The sequence below is a fragment of the Sus scrofa genome, chromosome 17, assembly GCF_000003025.6.
Source record: "Sus scrofa isolate TJ Tabasco breed Duroc chromosome 17, Sscrofa11.1, whole genome shotgun sequence".
Lineage (NCBI taxonomy): Eukaryota > Metazoa > Chordata > Mammalia > Artiodactyla > Suidae > Sus > Sus scrofa.
Window position 1 is genome coordinate 30,652,298 of NC_010459.5, and position 15,727 is coordinate 30,668,024.

The 15,727-nt window shown below is 50.7% G+C and overlaps 1 protein-coding gene across 6 annotated transcripts in view; it reads left to right on the forward strand.

The window, feature by feature from the left end:
* SYNDIG1 (synapse differentiation inducing 1) overlaps positions 1 to 15,727 on the forward strand; it is an 87,766-nt gene that overhangs the window by 30,676 nt on the left and 41,363 nt on the right. For 5 of the 6 annotated variants that reach the window (XM_005672760.3, XM_021077680.1, XM_013985133.2 and 2 more), the window contains exon 2: positions 3,912 to 4,471. In XM_005672760.3, the coding sequence (XP_005672817.2) occupies positions 3,992 to 4,471 (480 nt within the window). In that variant the 5' untranslated portion in view covers positions 3,912 to 3,991. Of the gene's footprint in view, positions 1 to 3,427; positions 3,596 to 3,911; positions 4,472 to 15,727 lie in introns of those variants that run through there. The other variant, XM_021077679.1, reaches the window with a different exon arrangement.

Below are 15,727 nucleotides of genomic sequence, written 5' to 3' on the forward strand. Positions count from 1 at the left end.
TAATGGAGAAGAAGGCTCTTCCCGAAACATCTTCCTTAAGTCTGAGATGGAGACTCACAAAGTTAAAGGAAGTTGGCACAACCTTCACAGACAGCGGTGGTGCTAATGTGGAGGTTTTTTCACTTCCAACATCACAGCAATCCCTCTGCATTTCTCTGATGTTAACGAATCAGTCTTGATTGCTGCACTCTTCCCAGAGGTGCTGTGACAAAGCCTGGCTCCCGACAGGAGCCTGGAGATCAGCTGTGGGAGCTGGAAGTCCCAGGCCACCAGAAGCGATGAGTTGGGTGACGCAGCATTTTGCAATTATAATGAGCCATTTATACGTTAAATAACAATAACTGATCTGCTTCTGAATGCTTCATTAACTATCTCCACTGCCAAATCCCAGGCTTTTCTGTGTGTTTGTGCTAAAGGCAAATTTTAATTGTTTTAATGAGGATTCGCAAGCAGCATTTTTCTCTCAACACTTGGGCGTTGGTGGAGAGGCATGTATTATTTGCTTAGCAGGAGGGAAGTTTTGCTGTTGACACAAAAGGCTCCTGACAGTGTCGGCGTTTAGGGAAGACCCCACACCTGGCACCCTCCTAATGCTTTGCTAATTGAGCTGCAGGAGGAGAATCGTACTAGGAGCAGTCCAGGCCTGTCACCCATCCCAAGTGTCCTGCTAAACTGATCTGCTAATTAGTTTAATTTTCTCATCAACTGCCAAGCTAGTTTGCTCTATTCTCTTTTGACTCGGAGCTGCTGCTCTCAAGGTGGTTCTGTGTGTTAAATGTGACTGTCACTGCACAAAAATCTGTGGCTCATAAGGATCTTAATCAGCCACAGAGGCACAGACATCAGCGGCTACTTTGTGAAGCCCCCCCGCCCCCCATCACTAAACAAGGCCCCAGCCCGGCAGGGTAGATTTTCAGGTCTCCCCATGGAAGGTGCGGGGAGGAGAGAGTAGGAGGTGGGTTGGGAGAGACACAGATTTCTTTAAAATCTAGACCTGTTCGCAGGCTCAGAGAAAAGGACAACTAATCGGAGGAGGTATAATTCTTCATTCGTCTTTACTTCATTGTTCTTGCCTTTGTTGATTGGGAAATAAATACATTTACAACTCGGATTCCCAAAACATTCTTTTAATTTTCTCCTAGCTATTTCCTCAGAGCAGAGCATCTCTTAAACATTAGAAACAAGTTGGAGGGAAGTACAAGCTGGAGTATCTCACCCCAGCTTCTGCACAGACAGAGGGCTGCACCCGGCATATGGGGGTTCCCAGGCTTGGGGTCGAATCGGAGCTCCAGCTGTCGGCCTACGCCACAGCCATAGCCATGCAGAATCCGAGCCACCTCTTCGACCTACACCACAGCTCATGGCAATGCCAGATCCTTAACCCACTGAGCAAGGCCAGGGATGGAACCTGCAACCTCATGGTTCCTAGTCCGACTCGTTTCCGCTGCACCACAACGGGAACTCCCACTAGGATTCTTTCAAAGGACGTGTGTGGTGGGGCCAGAGGCAAATAGAGCATCACCTCGCTCAGAACCCATTTCCGATGAGCAAGGCGGAGGCTATGGCTGCAGCCTGGGTGCCTTGTTCTGGGTGAAACTCAGAAGTACCAAAGTGCCCACTGCATTGAGGTCGGACTTTTTGTCCAGGCTCAGCCCACAGTGCCCCTTTGTCAGGGGGTCACGTGGCCCATGGGCATCTCTGGTCTGGCTGGTGTTGGGAAACCCCGCCTCTGCTCACCACATGTCTATGGCATCTGTCACTGTGTGTCCGGGGCCTTCCTCGAAGTGTCTTTCCCACGCTCCAGAGGTGCAGACTAGGCATTTGTTTTGCTTTGTTCTGTTTTGAAGACATTTTCATTCTGACTATGTATTTGTCAGAAAAATAATGCATCATTTTACCATCTATTCCACAAGAGAGATGCAGCCGGAGTCAGTCCAGTATTACACAGAATCTCAATGAAAACAACCTCCCCCCGAACACAAAATTCAGGGCAGCCCCCCAGGAGGCCGACTCAGGCACGGAAGGAATGCAGCACCAACACGTTCACACGTGATGCACCCTGACCACATGACACTCCGTGAGAGGAGCACACCACAGATGCCACATGGATGATTCCGTTTACATGAAATGTCCAGCATGATCAAGTCCATAGAGATAGTACGTAGACTGGTGGGTGCTGGGGTGTGGGGGGAGATGGGGTGCGTGGCTGCTTACTGCGTCTGAAGTAAGGACAATATTCTGGAATTAGGGGTGAGGGTTGCACAACTCTGTAAATATACTGCAACCCATGCAATTGTACAGTTTAAAAGTCAGGTGAATTTGGAGTTCCCGTCGTGGCGCAGTGGTTAACAAATCCGACTAGGAACCAGGAGGTTGCAGGTTCGATCCCTGCCCTTGCTCAGTGGGTTAATGATCCTGCGTTGCCGTGAGCTGTGGTGTAGGTTGCAGACTCGGCTCGGATCCCGTGTTGCTGTGGCTCTGGCGTAGGCCGGCGGCTACAGCTCCAATTCGACCCCTAGCCTGGGAACCTCCATATGCCACGGGAGTGGCCCGAGAAATAGCAAAAAGACAAAAAAAAAAAAAAAAAAGTCAGGTGAATTTTATGCTGGTGACTTATATCTCAATAACGCTGTGATTTTTAAAAGAACAGCCTTCCCACCAGAAATGTGGGGGACACTTTTCCCCACAGGACACGGAACTTCCAGCTGGAATGGCTTCTTCCTAAGTAAGGTGTTTATAAATAAGAAAAGTGCCTCAGATTCCGTCACAAGGTCTAAGGTTAGAGAGTTTTCAGGTTACCCGCGTCTCCAGGGTAACGACCAAGCAATTTCTCCTGATTGAGAAAGAAGGAGGATTCCGCCTTCGTGGGTGAGGTTCTGGTCACTTCTTTGAGGATCAGGCTGTAGCCCACGTTCACAAACCTCTGTAATTACTCATCAGGGGCTCGTGGGCGTGATGCAGGACCCAGGACTCCGGGAAGAACTGCAGCCTGGAGCCTGTCTTTGACCTAGAGGAGCTCCAAGCCAGTTTGAGTCGATATAAAATCTTTGATGGCGTTCCTGTCGTGGCGCAGTGGTTAACGAATCCGACTAGGAACCAGGAGGTTGCGGGTTCGATCCCTGCCCTTGCTCAGTGGGTTAACGATCCGGCATTGCCATGAGCTGTGGTGTAGGTCGCAGACTCGGCTTGGATCCCACGTTGCTGTGGCTCTGGCATAGGCCAGGGGCTACAGCTCCAATTCGACCCCTAGCCTGGGAACCTCCATATGCCACGGGAGCGGCCCAAGAAATGGCAAAAAGAAAAAATAAATAAATTAAATAATAAAATAAAATAAAATAAAATCTTTGACTCCCATCTTCCTCCCTCTGAATCTTCTGTGTTCCTCCACTGGCTTTGTTCTAAAGCATTTCATCAACATCTGATGACCAATCTGATTTTGTTATTCTTCTGAATGACACGGTTTGTTTGTTTTTTTCCCCAGGTTATCCACCTTTGGATAACCAAAGTTGCTCAGATGAAAAGCCACTGACCTGAGAAAGTTGTTCCCCATCAGGGATGAACAGCCACCTGCCCCCTGTGGTCCAGGCTAATGCGGGTGGGTTTGCCCTCAGGTTTCGGGGGTTGGCTGAAATCATGGGTTTCTCTAGAGCGGCAGTAGTTCCAGTTCCTGCTGCATCTCCTTCATCTGAAAGCACAGGATTTAGAGAGATGTGAGAAGTTCATTTCTGGCTCACTCCGACTGCTGCCGTGGGTGGGGGAGCCTTTCTGAAATTGGCAGAATAGGTAGGACTGGATCAGCTGCTCTGCCCACTGGCGACCAGGATGGGACATGCTGAAACAACCAGGGTCTGGCTGATGCAGTTTTGCAGGTGTGATTTTCTTGTCTCATCTCTGGTTTGTTCCTCCTCCAGGAGAAATGGGCCCTGTGAGGCAAGCGTGACCCTCCAGTCCAGCCCACCAGCCTGCCGCCTGGTCAGGGAGGGACAGCACCATGGCCGGAGTCGTGGAGCAGAAGAGCGGGCTGGTACACAGCAAGCTCAGCGAGGCCAGCAAGAGGAACGGCCTGATCAACACCAGGAGCTTCATGGCTGAGAGCAGGGATGGCCTGGTGTCCGTGTACCCAGCGCCCCAGTACCAGAGCTGCCGGGTGGTGGGCAGCATGGCGCCAGCTGCCCTGGACAGCAGCAGGAATGAGACGGTCCAGCAGCTGCTGGACCCCAACGCCCTCCAGCAGTCGGTGGAGTCCCACTATCGACCCAACATCATCCTCTACTCGGAGGGTGTGCTGCGCTCCTGGGGGGATGGCATGGCTGCTGACTGCTGTGAGACCACCTTCATTGAGGAGCGGTCACCCACCAAGGAGAGCCTGGAGTACCCCGACGGCAAGTTCATCGACCTTTCAGCTGAAGACATCAAAATCCACACACTTTCCTATGACGTGGAGGAGGAGGAGGAGTTCCAAGAGTTGGAGGTCAGAGCGTGTGTTTGTCATGGGTCTTTGACAGTGGGGTGCAGGGCTCCCGGGGGCATAAAGCCAAATGAAGGTCAGGGTGCAAAGCCAGGACGAGAATATGCAGAGAGCCTGAAGCCCTCCAGGCACCTTTCATTCAGAATTTGTGGAAGAAGCAAGGCTGAGAAAGAAGAAGGGGTTTCAGCAGGGATTCTGGTCAAAGGACCCAAGGTCCCTGCCATCAGGAAGGGGCTAAGATGGATCAAGAATTGACAGTGCTGGCAGGTCCAGGGGATTCCGCTAATATCCCAGATACAGGGGAGAGTGGTCACTGGCGAAAGTGAGTAGGGCAAGGGGGCAGGTGGTCCTAAGGCCACATGAGGCTGGAAGTGCACATGTGGGGACAGTTTGGGGTGCTTCTGCTGCCCAGTGTGGTTTCCTCAACTTGACATTGCAGGGTGTCTACTGAGGATCATTGGAGTAGCTACGACCTGCTGAAGAAATAAATAGTAGAAATTCACAGCATGAGGGGCCGACACATTGAATCAGAGCAGCGTCCCGCCCTCAGTGGGCTAGAGAACAGGCACGGGCGTCGGGTCACAGGCTCAGAAACAAGCTTATTAGCTGAGGTGTGATGCACAGCCGCGCACGTGGCCGGGTGGGAGGGCCAGAGTGATGCTGCAGGGGTCTGAGCCCAGAGGCCAGCGCCCAAGCTGGGAAGGTCATTTCACAGCCGCAGGGGGTGGGGGTTCCTCCAGGGCATGGGTGTAGGGAGAGAAGGGCTGTTCCCTGTCAGTGGGAGGGAAAGACCCTCAGGAGGAAGTCCGTGGTCAGAGGGTAAGGACATGTCTTTGTGGCTTCGATGGGTGAGAACGCTTCTCAGGTAGAGGGAAGCGGCTGGGGCGGAGAAGGAGGCGGTGGGGCGGGGGCAGGGGTAACGTCCAGGCAGGTGTGCAGGTCTGGCCGTCTACGAGGCCCACGCACTGCTTGTCTGAGAAGGTTAACCAGCTGCAGTGCTCTGGGTAGAGGCAGAAGGAAGGAGGGCCTTGTGGGGGAGGGTCACTGGAGCTGGGGGGAGGGGCTCTCAGGCCGGTGACTGGAGGGGAGTGGCCATTCTAGAAAAGCCTCCCAAGCAGAAGAGGAGGCTCCTTGTGCAGGTTTGTCCTGCCCAGAGTCCATGACCTTCCCCATCATGAGTGGCCATCCTTCAGCAGGTGAAGCTCATGGCAGAACAAGCTCTGAGCATCCTGCCTGCCAGATGGAGGAGGCAGGAGGGAGTAAGAGGGAGGAGGTCTAGAGGGGGCTCAGCGCCCCCATGCAGAACTCCAGGCTGGGTAGAAGGCTGGGGAAGTCCCTGGGCCTCGATGGGCCCAAGAGACCAGAAGCGTCAGGACCAGAGGTAAATGAGAACCAGCAGCAGCCGGAGCGATGGTGTTGGTCCACATAGATATTCGCAAATGGGAGACAGAACGTGCTTTTGTAGCACACCCTGTGAATGCGGCGCCCCAAAGCCACGGATAAGGGTGGGGAGGAACTGTCCGAGGCCGTCGAGGAGACCCCCACACCCCTTGACCTTGTCAAAGGGCAGAGCAGGGTTGAGCTTGGGCTGTGCGGACTTTGGGGAAGGTGGGCAAGTGCTTCAGCTTCTGTTCAGGAGCCTTGGTTAGGTGTCCACTTTTTCTAAGGCCTGGGGTTTCGCCTGAAGCAAAAGCGTAAATACCGTATGGTGTGTAGGAAGCAGATGCACAGAGACGCAATTTCGGCATAAAGCAGGAGTTGCGGGGACCAAATCCCTGCAGCTCCAAGAGCCTCCGAAGGAATGGCTGGGCTCCACCGGGGGTCAGGGGTCGCTGCCGGGGAGGCCCCGGGCTGCACCTGGACGAGGGGGGACTGTCTGGCAAGAGACAGGTGGGGGTGGCGGGGAGTCCAAGGGACGTCATGAGCAGATAATACACAGCGGCATCCAGCAGAGATGTGCAGGGTGATGACAGGCCCCTCCATCAAGGACCCCACAGCCACCTCAGGGAGGTGGGTTCCAGGCGGGGTCACAGACCCAGATGCCTCGAGACAAGAGGGGTGGGCCTGAGAAATTCCTGAGTCTGCACCTTGTCACTTGTGTGGCTTCGCCTTCTCTGCCCTGTGGTCACATCCACACACGTCATATCCGTGTCTGAAAGTAGGTTACGCTGCCAGGGCGGGGATGTTGGGGTGAGCGTATCATCCCAGGCCTCCTTAGCTTTGTCCTGTGGCTTCACAAAGAATGAAACACAAAGGATCTTCATCCTTCTCCTTTAAGACTCCAGCCAGCTTCTGATCAAGTTCGCAAATAAGTAAACCATATTTAAACTAGTATACTTTTCCATAGTATGTCTTTTTTAAAATTCTTATTAGAGTATAGTTGATTTACAAGCCCATTTCTGCTGTACAGCAGTGACCCAGTCACACATATATATACGTTCCCTTTCTTATATTACTTTCTATTATGGGCTATCCCAAGAGACTGGATATAGTCCCCTGTGCTGTGTAGCAGGACCTCATTGCTTATCCATTCTAAATGTAATAGTTTGCATCTACTAACCGCATAGTATGTCTTAACTCATGTTTTTGGCGATGGTTCCTGTATCCATTTTATTGCAACCCCTTCCCCTCAATGACCTCAGCCCGTGGGTGTGGGTTTGGAGCTCTGCCAGGGTCCAAACGCCTTGGAGAAATCTTTTAAATGAAATCCCAGGGGTGCATGGCTGGGGCCACCGGCTTTGACAGGAAGGAGGCTTCTGGGGAGTGAGATCTGCCACCCCTTGTGTCCCTCTGTCCGGGGGACAGCCCACCAAGTGGTCGCATTGACACAGCTGGAATTTCTGTTGCAATAATGGCGTTTGCAGAGTGACCACTGACTGTAGTAAGGTGGGGCCAGGGGCATTTATCCCTCAGCCAGGCACCTCCCGGTGCATCAGAGATGCTGTTAAAAGTGGGCAGCTTCTGGAGTTCCCTTTGTGGCACAGCGGAAATGAATCCAACTAGTATCCATGAAGATGCAGGTTTGATCCCTGGCCTTGCTCAGTGGGTCGGAGATCCAGCATTGCCGTGAGCTGTGGTGTAGGTCACAGACACGGCTCAGATCCTGAGTTGTTGTGGCTGTGGCTTTAGCTCCGATTCGACCCCTGGGAATTTCCATATGCCACAGGTGTGGCCGTAAAAAGAAAAAAAAAAGTGGTGCCTTCTTTGGCATTTAGGGGGACTTTTCCGGCTGTCATCCAAGGAGCAAACCAGACAAAACATGGCTCTGAGAGGAGGAAACTGAGGCACAGGCGCAGCCGCAGCTCCCTCGGAGCCATGTGGTGCCCGGGGGAGGGGCCAGGGCCACCCAGGGGTTCACCTGGTCCTTCAGGATTTCTGTAAAAACAAGATGTTTTCTCAGCAACATTCTTGTGGTACAGCTTGGCTCTCCTTACTCCATTTTTCTGGGTCCTAGCATCATCCTGGGTGCAGTAAGCATCTACTTTCCCACCCACGAGTCACAGATGAGCATGTGTCTGTCAGCAAACCGGGTGGCTTCTAACCCCCTGGGGCTTGAGATTCTCAGGTCAGCAGTTGGACAGAGGCTGCTCCATGGACTTGTCCGGCTCCCTCACTGGCCCGAGCCTGAGAATGCAGGCTTGGCCATTGGCCGGGTGACAGATGTGACAGCCCACAGGCCCTCATCGCATGGCAGCCACAATGGGGATACCAGGAGCAGGCACAGGGTGAGTCCATTGAGCAGGGCTTTTTAGGCCTCTTCATCCCAAGCAAGTCTCGGGGCCAAAGCCAGGGCAGGGGAGACAGCTCCAGGTGATATACGGGAACCCAGGACCGCAGTAGCCCCCACATAGCAAGTGGGGACCACGGGGCATCGCTTTTCAAGATCATGGGATTGAAAAGAGTGAGAGCAGCTATGGTCTTCTTGTGACGGAACCAAAACACCGTCCCTGTGGAGCTGGGCCCCTCCCAGGAGGCAGCTCTACCTCAGGCAGGAGGGAAGACGTGACTCTGACCTCTTGGGATTCCAGAGCCTCACTCGCTCTTTAGCAAATCAGTTCAGTTTTCAGAAATCTGTGCCCTGCTTAGGAGCAGGGCCCTCTTTCCAGGGCACCAGTCTCTCCTGCCCGCTCGCCTGGCCCTCCCAGGGGAGACACCCCGCCCCGGAGAGCTCCACGCTCAGACACGCTCTGAGGGTGCAGCTGCCCGTCGGCCTCCCGATGGCTGTGTGCACAGGGCGGTTCTGCAGCTGGTTTCAAGAATCTTGGAGAAAGGCCTTGGTCATCGTGCTTCCCACGCCACCCGGAGAGTGGGTGATATCACAGCCCCTAGGGGCAAGGGTGACCAGGCAGGCACCTTGGGACCCTAGGGATGCTCTGGGGCCTGATGCCTGATCGGTGCCCCAGAGCCCCAGGCCTCCTCCTGGTCCCCAGACCGCAACTCAGGCTACAGCTCATGGGACACCAACCCCAGGAACTCGCATCCCCTTTTCACACCAATAAACTCAAGCAGAGAGATTCGGGCACGGGTAAGAAAGCAGTGCCACAGAATATAAAACTCGGTTTAAAGCTATGAAGTGAGGCAGCTGAGGGAACTTACCATGCTGAAAGGCTGATTGCCACCCCTTGGTGACAAAGCCAAGCCCCCGGGTGCCACCCGAGAGCATGTGGCAGGTCATCGCTCAGAAGCAGCCACGCGGGAGGAAAGGCGAAGGGGATTGTGTTCTGGAGCCTCTCCCCAGCAGCCCCCCGCCCCTTATCCTACCGTCCAGGCTGGGCTGCAATTCGGGGTGGTGGGTTCCATCACCACCACACGCAAGGCGGATGCTTGAGGGGCGCCAAGGTGCTTTGCTGGCTTCAGACTCAGTCCCGATGGTCATGTTGTGTGTTCCCTGAAGGGCGATTCAGACGCGGCCACATCTCAGGTCTGAGCTGGGCCGTCCAAGCTCCAAATCTACCTGCCCTTAAAAACCAGAACCTGGAGTTCCCATTTTGGCTCAGCAGCAATGAGCCCAACTGGTATCCTTGAGGACACAGGTTCGATCCCTGGCCCCGTTCAGTGGGCTAAGGATCTGGCATTGCCGTGAGCTGTGACGTAGGTCGAAGATGCGGCTCGGATCTGGCATGGCTGTGGCTGTCATGTAGGCTGGGAGCTGTAGTTCCAATTCAACCCCTAGCCTGGAACTTCCATATGCCACGGGTGGGGCCCTAAAAATAAAATAAAATAAAAGAACCTTTAGGAAGAGGCGGGTTTCACACCTGCAGATGCCACTTCACAGCAGAGTAAGGAGGGAGGACTTGCAGACATTTGAAGAAAACCCCAAAGCATGAGTGAGACAGAACAGCAGCAAAGCAGAAGAGTGGACCCAGAGGAAATAGAAATAATTCAGGAAATAACAGACAGTGCCTTAAACACGATCTAGAGTCTTGTGAGCATGTGAGAGGCTGACCTGGGGCCAAGTGGAGGCGGGCGGGATGTGGGGTCTGGGCCTGTCTGCCTCATGCCACCTGGGCCCTCACTGTGATGCTAACAGACAGCAGGGGGCGGGGGTGGGGAGGTGTCCTCACCCCGCTCCTAGTTTGGGGCAGCATTTCCTTGAGGCTCTTAATCAGGTCCAGGGAGTACCCTTGTCAAAACTTGGTTGAACAGGGTTTTTGGTTTGTTTTTTTTTTTTTTTAATTAAAAATGTGTGTTTGGAGTTCCCGTCGTGGCTCAGTGGTTAATTAATCCAACTAGGAACCATGAGGTTGCGGTTTGATCCCTGGCCTTGGTCAGTGGGTTAAGGATCCAGCGTTGCCGTGAGCTGTGGTGTAGGTCGCAGATGTGGCTCAGATCTGGCGTTGCTGTGGCTGTGGTATAGACCAGCAGCTGCAGCTTCAATTTGACCCCTAGCCTGGGAACCTCCATGTGCCGCAGGTGCAGCCCTAGAAAAGACAAAAAGCCAAAAAGCCAAAAAAAAAAAATATGTGTTTAATTTTGTCAAGTGCTTTTTCTGTATCTGTTTAGATAGTCCTGTGGGGGTTTTGTCCTTTATTGTATTAATATGTCCTGATATATTAACTGATATTCAGATGCGTATGGTCATGATGTGGTCATGGCATTTGCTCCTCTTTAAATATTGCTGGATTTACTGTCTAACAGCTTGGTAAAGATTCTTACTTCTGCAGCCAGAAGGGCTCTGGTCTGTAGTTTTCTTGCACTGTCTTTTTCTGGCTTTGGTGTCAGGCTGACACTGGCCTCGTAGGATGAGCTGGGGAGTGTTCTGTCCTCGTCTCTCTGAAAGACTCTGCCCAGCATTGGCATTTTTTCTTTCCAAATGTTCATTCAGAGTCTCAGTGAAGTCTGAGGCTGAACTCCTCTTTTTTAGGAAGATTTTTGATACTGAGTGGACCTGATTTCTTTATCATGTTAAAGAAAATCTTCAGATTTTCCTTTCTTTTTGGCTCCGCTTTAGTAGTTTGTGTCATACTAAGAATTTGCCCATTTTATAGTTACCTAATTTGTCACCGTAACACTGTTCATAACGCTCCATTTAAATCCTCTTATTTTCGACAATTATAGCTTTAAATACATGTATTATAAATACATATATTATAAATATATATATTATTTTTGGAGTTCCCGTTGTGGCTCAGCAGTAACAAACCTGGCTAGTGTCCATGACGACGCAGGTTTGATCCCTGGTCTCGCTCAGCGGTTAAAACAGTCTGGTGTTGCCATGAGCTGTGGTGTAGGTCGCAGATGCAGCTCGGATCTGGCGTTGCTGTGGCTGTGGTGTAGGCCAGTGGCTATGGTTCCAATTCAACCCCTGGCCTGGGAACTGCCATAGGGCGCACATGAGGCCCTAAAAAGACAAAAAATAAAAGTAAATAAAATAAAATAAATAAATCTTCTTACTTTTTATATAGTTGGTAGTGTCTCCTTTTTCATCCCTAATTTTGGTGACTTGAGGTTTTCCGTTTCTTCCTTTGTCGGTCTAGCCAAAGGTTTATAAATTTGTTGATCTTTTCAAATATCTGACCTTGTTTTTGGCTTTTCCATCTCAATGATTTTCACTCAGATATTTATGAAATTTTCCTCTCCACTTCCTATGGTCTCAATTTGTTCTTTTTTTTTTTTTTTTTTTTCAGGTGGGAGCTTAGTTACCTATTTGAGATTTTTCTTCCTTTATTATATATGTATTTAAAGCTATAATTGTCAAACACTATTTTAGTTGCCTCTAAATTTTGATATATTACATTTTCATTTTCTATTCAGTTCAAAATATTTTCTCTTTTTCTTTTTCTTTTTTTTCTTTTTTGTCCTGTCTTTTTAGGGCTGCACCTGCAGCATATGGAAGTTCCCAGACTAGGGGTCAAATCAGAGCTATAGCTGCCGACCTACAGCCACAGCCACAGCAACGCCAGATCTCAGCCGCGTCTTTGACCTACACCACAGCTCCCGGCAATGCCAGATCCTTAGCCCACTGAGCGAGGCCAGGGATCGAACCTGCGTCCTCCTGGATGCCAGTCAGATTTATTTCCACTGAGCCACAACGGAAACTCCCTCAAAATATTTTCTAATATGCATTGTGATTTCTTATTTTACTAATAGGTTATTTGTAAAAAGTGTTGTTTAATGCCAGGTATTCAGGGATTTCTCACATTTTTCCTATTTTAATTCATGTGGTTGAAGAACCCGGTTTGTATTATTTCTTTCCTAAGTTTATTGAAACGGTGATGTGTGGTCTAAGGTAGAGTGTGTTCTGAGGAACGTGCCTTGTCCCCTCATGAAGGAGTGTGTATTGTTGTGTGAAGAATCCCATGAATGTTGGTTGGGTTGAGTTCACCATGCCGTTCACATTTTCTGTCTTTGCTGTGTACCTGTCTAGTATTCTATCACTTTTGTCCGTTTTTGCTTTGTGTATTTTGGCCGCCACTGGTTAATACATGTATCTTTATCACTTTTATACCTTGCTGAAGTATTGACTATTTTTATCATTCTGAAACACCCATCTTTGTGTCTAATGTTTCTTGTCTTCAGGTCTATTCTGAGTGACATTAGCATAGCTGCGGCAGCTTTCGTATTATTATAGTTTGCATGAGGTATCTTTTTTCAGCTTTTTGTTTAGAGTGTATTTTTGTCTCAGAATTTAAAGTGTGTCTCTTCTGGAAAGCACATAGTTGGATCTTTTGTGGGCGGGGGGGGCTGCCCACGCATGTGGAAGTTCCTGGGCCAGGGATCAAACCTAAGCCATAGCAGGGACCTGAGCCACTGCAGAGACAATGCTGGATCCTTAACCCCCTGAGCCACAAGATAACTCCTGGATCTTGTTTTTGTTAGTTGTTGTATAATCTTTGTCTTTTGATTGGAGTATTTAGTCATTTGCATTAAACGTAATTTTTGATATGCCTAGCTTTAGATCTGCAGCTTTGATTTTTGTTTTCTACATGTTTCTCAGTTGCGTGGTTGTTTCTCTTTTTCTTCTCACTGTCTTTTTGTGGTAAATATGCATGTGCACAGCCTCACGTCAGCCTGGATATAAGGAGAGCTTCCCAGGCCCCGTGGTCCTCGCCTTCCCAGGAGCATCTCCTTAAATTCCCTAAGTTGTCCTGCTCTCTGCCACTTGGTCCAACCAGGACTGGAGCTGGAGGTTGGGAGAGTTTCAGGCTCCCCCCATTTCTACCTGGAATGGGTTTTCCACCCTGTGCTCCCCGATTAGTTCAGCTCTTTCTAGCAGTGAAGCATCTGTTCTCCAAAGGTAGCCCCCCACCTCGCAGAAGTACTTCAGGCTGAGCTGGTGGTGGGTTTGGGGCAGCCCAGGGTGATAGAAGCTCAGACTTGCACTGTTCTTACTCAGAATTCAGCCATGGTTGATGAACAAACACCCCTCCGATTATTCTTGGCCCTGGGTCCGTGTTGAGAACTCCGAGGAGGCTATTTTGACCATCCTGTCCATTTGTTTCTTACGGAGGGGTTTGCTTGCCCCCTGGGTCTGCTGGACCGGAAGCCTTACAGGATGTCATTCGAACGCTGGGTCCATTCTCCAGCAGGCACTGGATGTAGACAAAGTATATATTCAAATGCCCACCAGTGGCCTGTGGTTAGTTAAGAATTTTAATCAAATTAGTTATCTTCAATAATATGACATCTATCCACTTATAGCATTAGAAAGTTAAATTACTCATTTTCCTCCCTGGGACAGTCTGTAAATAAAGAAATACATTTAAGTATTCCAGTTTCTTTTGGATCTACTCCTGAGGCTCATTCACACAGGAAATCCACCTTATCCCCTCATAACACCTCGTGTTGCCCAAACTGCAGTGACCTTTTTTTTTTTTTTTTTTTTGGCTTTTTTAGGGCTGCAGGTGCAGCATATGGACTTTCCCTGGCTAGGGGTGGAATCAGAGCTACACCTGTTGGCTACCGCCACAGCAATGCAGGATGTGAGCTGCATCCGCAACCTACACCACAGCTCACAGCAATGCCAGATCGTTTAACCCCTGAGCGAGGCCAGGGATCGAACCCACAACCTCTTGGATACTAGTCGGGTTCATTTCTGCTGAGCCACGTTGGGCATCCCCAGTGGCTACCTTATTCTGAAAAGAGGCCTGTGTCAATAACTTCTGCACATCTGGAAATTAAATTTACCTTTACAAAATAAATATTTCAAGGACATCCTAAACCCTGAACATTTCTAAAGACAGATTCAAAACTATTGTGTGAAATAGAAGCATGATGGGCATAGCAGTGTGCTACTTACCGTTTTCATTTTCTGTGTCAAGGAAAATTCTCATTTAAATGTGGGACCCATAGCATGTTTCTTACAAAATAAAATCAGTATCTTTATAGCCTCATCTTACATACGCCAGTAAAAGGCACCAGGGTGTGTAATTATAGCCACTTGATGGGGAGAGGATCTCTGAGGTAATAAATCCACCTGTCATCACAACACAAGGGCATCCTCTGTCATATTCCCTGAAATACCTTCCGATAAACAAAGGGGATGGGGCATCGGACCCCACTGGTGTGCCAAGGAGGTGAAAACTCACAGGACCCGACCTCTTGGCTGTGGCTTCGGAGCCCCTGCTCAGAATCGCGGGTGGGGGAACTGGTGTCTGTGGCCATCTGGACAAAGGGAACTGTGAGACCACTGTCGCTGTCATGCAGTCGGCCCTCAGGGATTTACAGGCAGCGGAGAGCTGAGTAACCGTGAAAGGAGGGCCCTTGGTTTGGTGAACATCATTCAATCCGGTGAACACCCACCTTTTGAACAAACACCAGTAAAATTTGATTCTAAACCAAATTGTGGTTTCGTAAATTTTCCCCAAGCTTAGCCAAAGGCCCACCTACTTCCAGCAACTCTCATTTGAACAAAACCCAGTACCAGAGGGATCCTTGGGAGTCCCCAAGACGCAGATTTCCTTGATGGCTCGTGAAAGTGTCTCCTTCCAGGCCCGCCACTAACTCCCACACTGTGTGACCTCCACGTGTGCACATGTGCACAGAGCACCCTTCATGGCCTGGCGCCCTGGAACCTTGGCCATTGTTGACAAAAGCCACAGCATAACGTTGTGACAAACAGAAAGTGACCGTAAGCCTTCAAGTCTGTTAGAAGCACATCCTCTGGATTTAGCAAATTGGGGGTGACAGCGCCCTGTTTCAGGGGCTGGGAGAAGCATCGCCCTCACATGGTGGTCCATTCAGTCTGTCATCCTGCTGGGAAACAGTGACAGAAAAACGACCCAGAAATCCAGAAGGAGCCCACCTTTATGAGAGCCAATATTTTCTGTTGTTTCCTCAGCAAACCATTTCCCAGCACTTCCTGAAAGCAGCAGGGGAAGCTCACCTGGGAGAAAGGGCTGGCTGGCGCAGGTAGCTTGGGTACACAGTGCGCCCTGCCAGGCAAAAGGCAACGCAGGGGAGAGGCTGGCCCTCGTGAGCTGGGGTTAAGCTGGATTTCTGCAGAGGCATTTGGCTCGTGCGAGACTTGGCAAATGCTTCAGGCTGCACAGGGGGTGAGAGGGACCCTATCCTTCCACACACGGTCCCAGGGGCCAGGCGGAGGGTGTGGCCCGTCCTCATGCTTCTGGGATCCGGCTAGGGTGCCGGAAGGAAGGCTGTTTCCTCCTGATGATGGAACCCACCCTGCACACCAAGAACCAGAGACGCGCAAGGCTGAGCGAGCAAATCAGCAGCAGTGCTGGTGCAGAAGTGGCCGTGCTGTTACTCAGAAGCAGCCCCTTTGTCCCTTAACCTGAGGCGCACCTAAAGGTGTCCGTC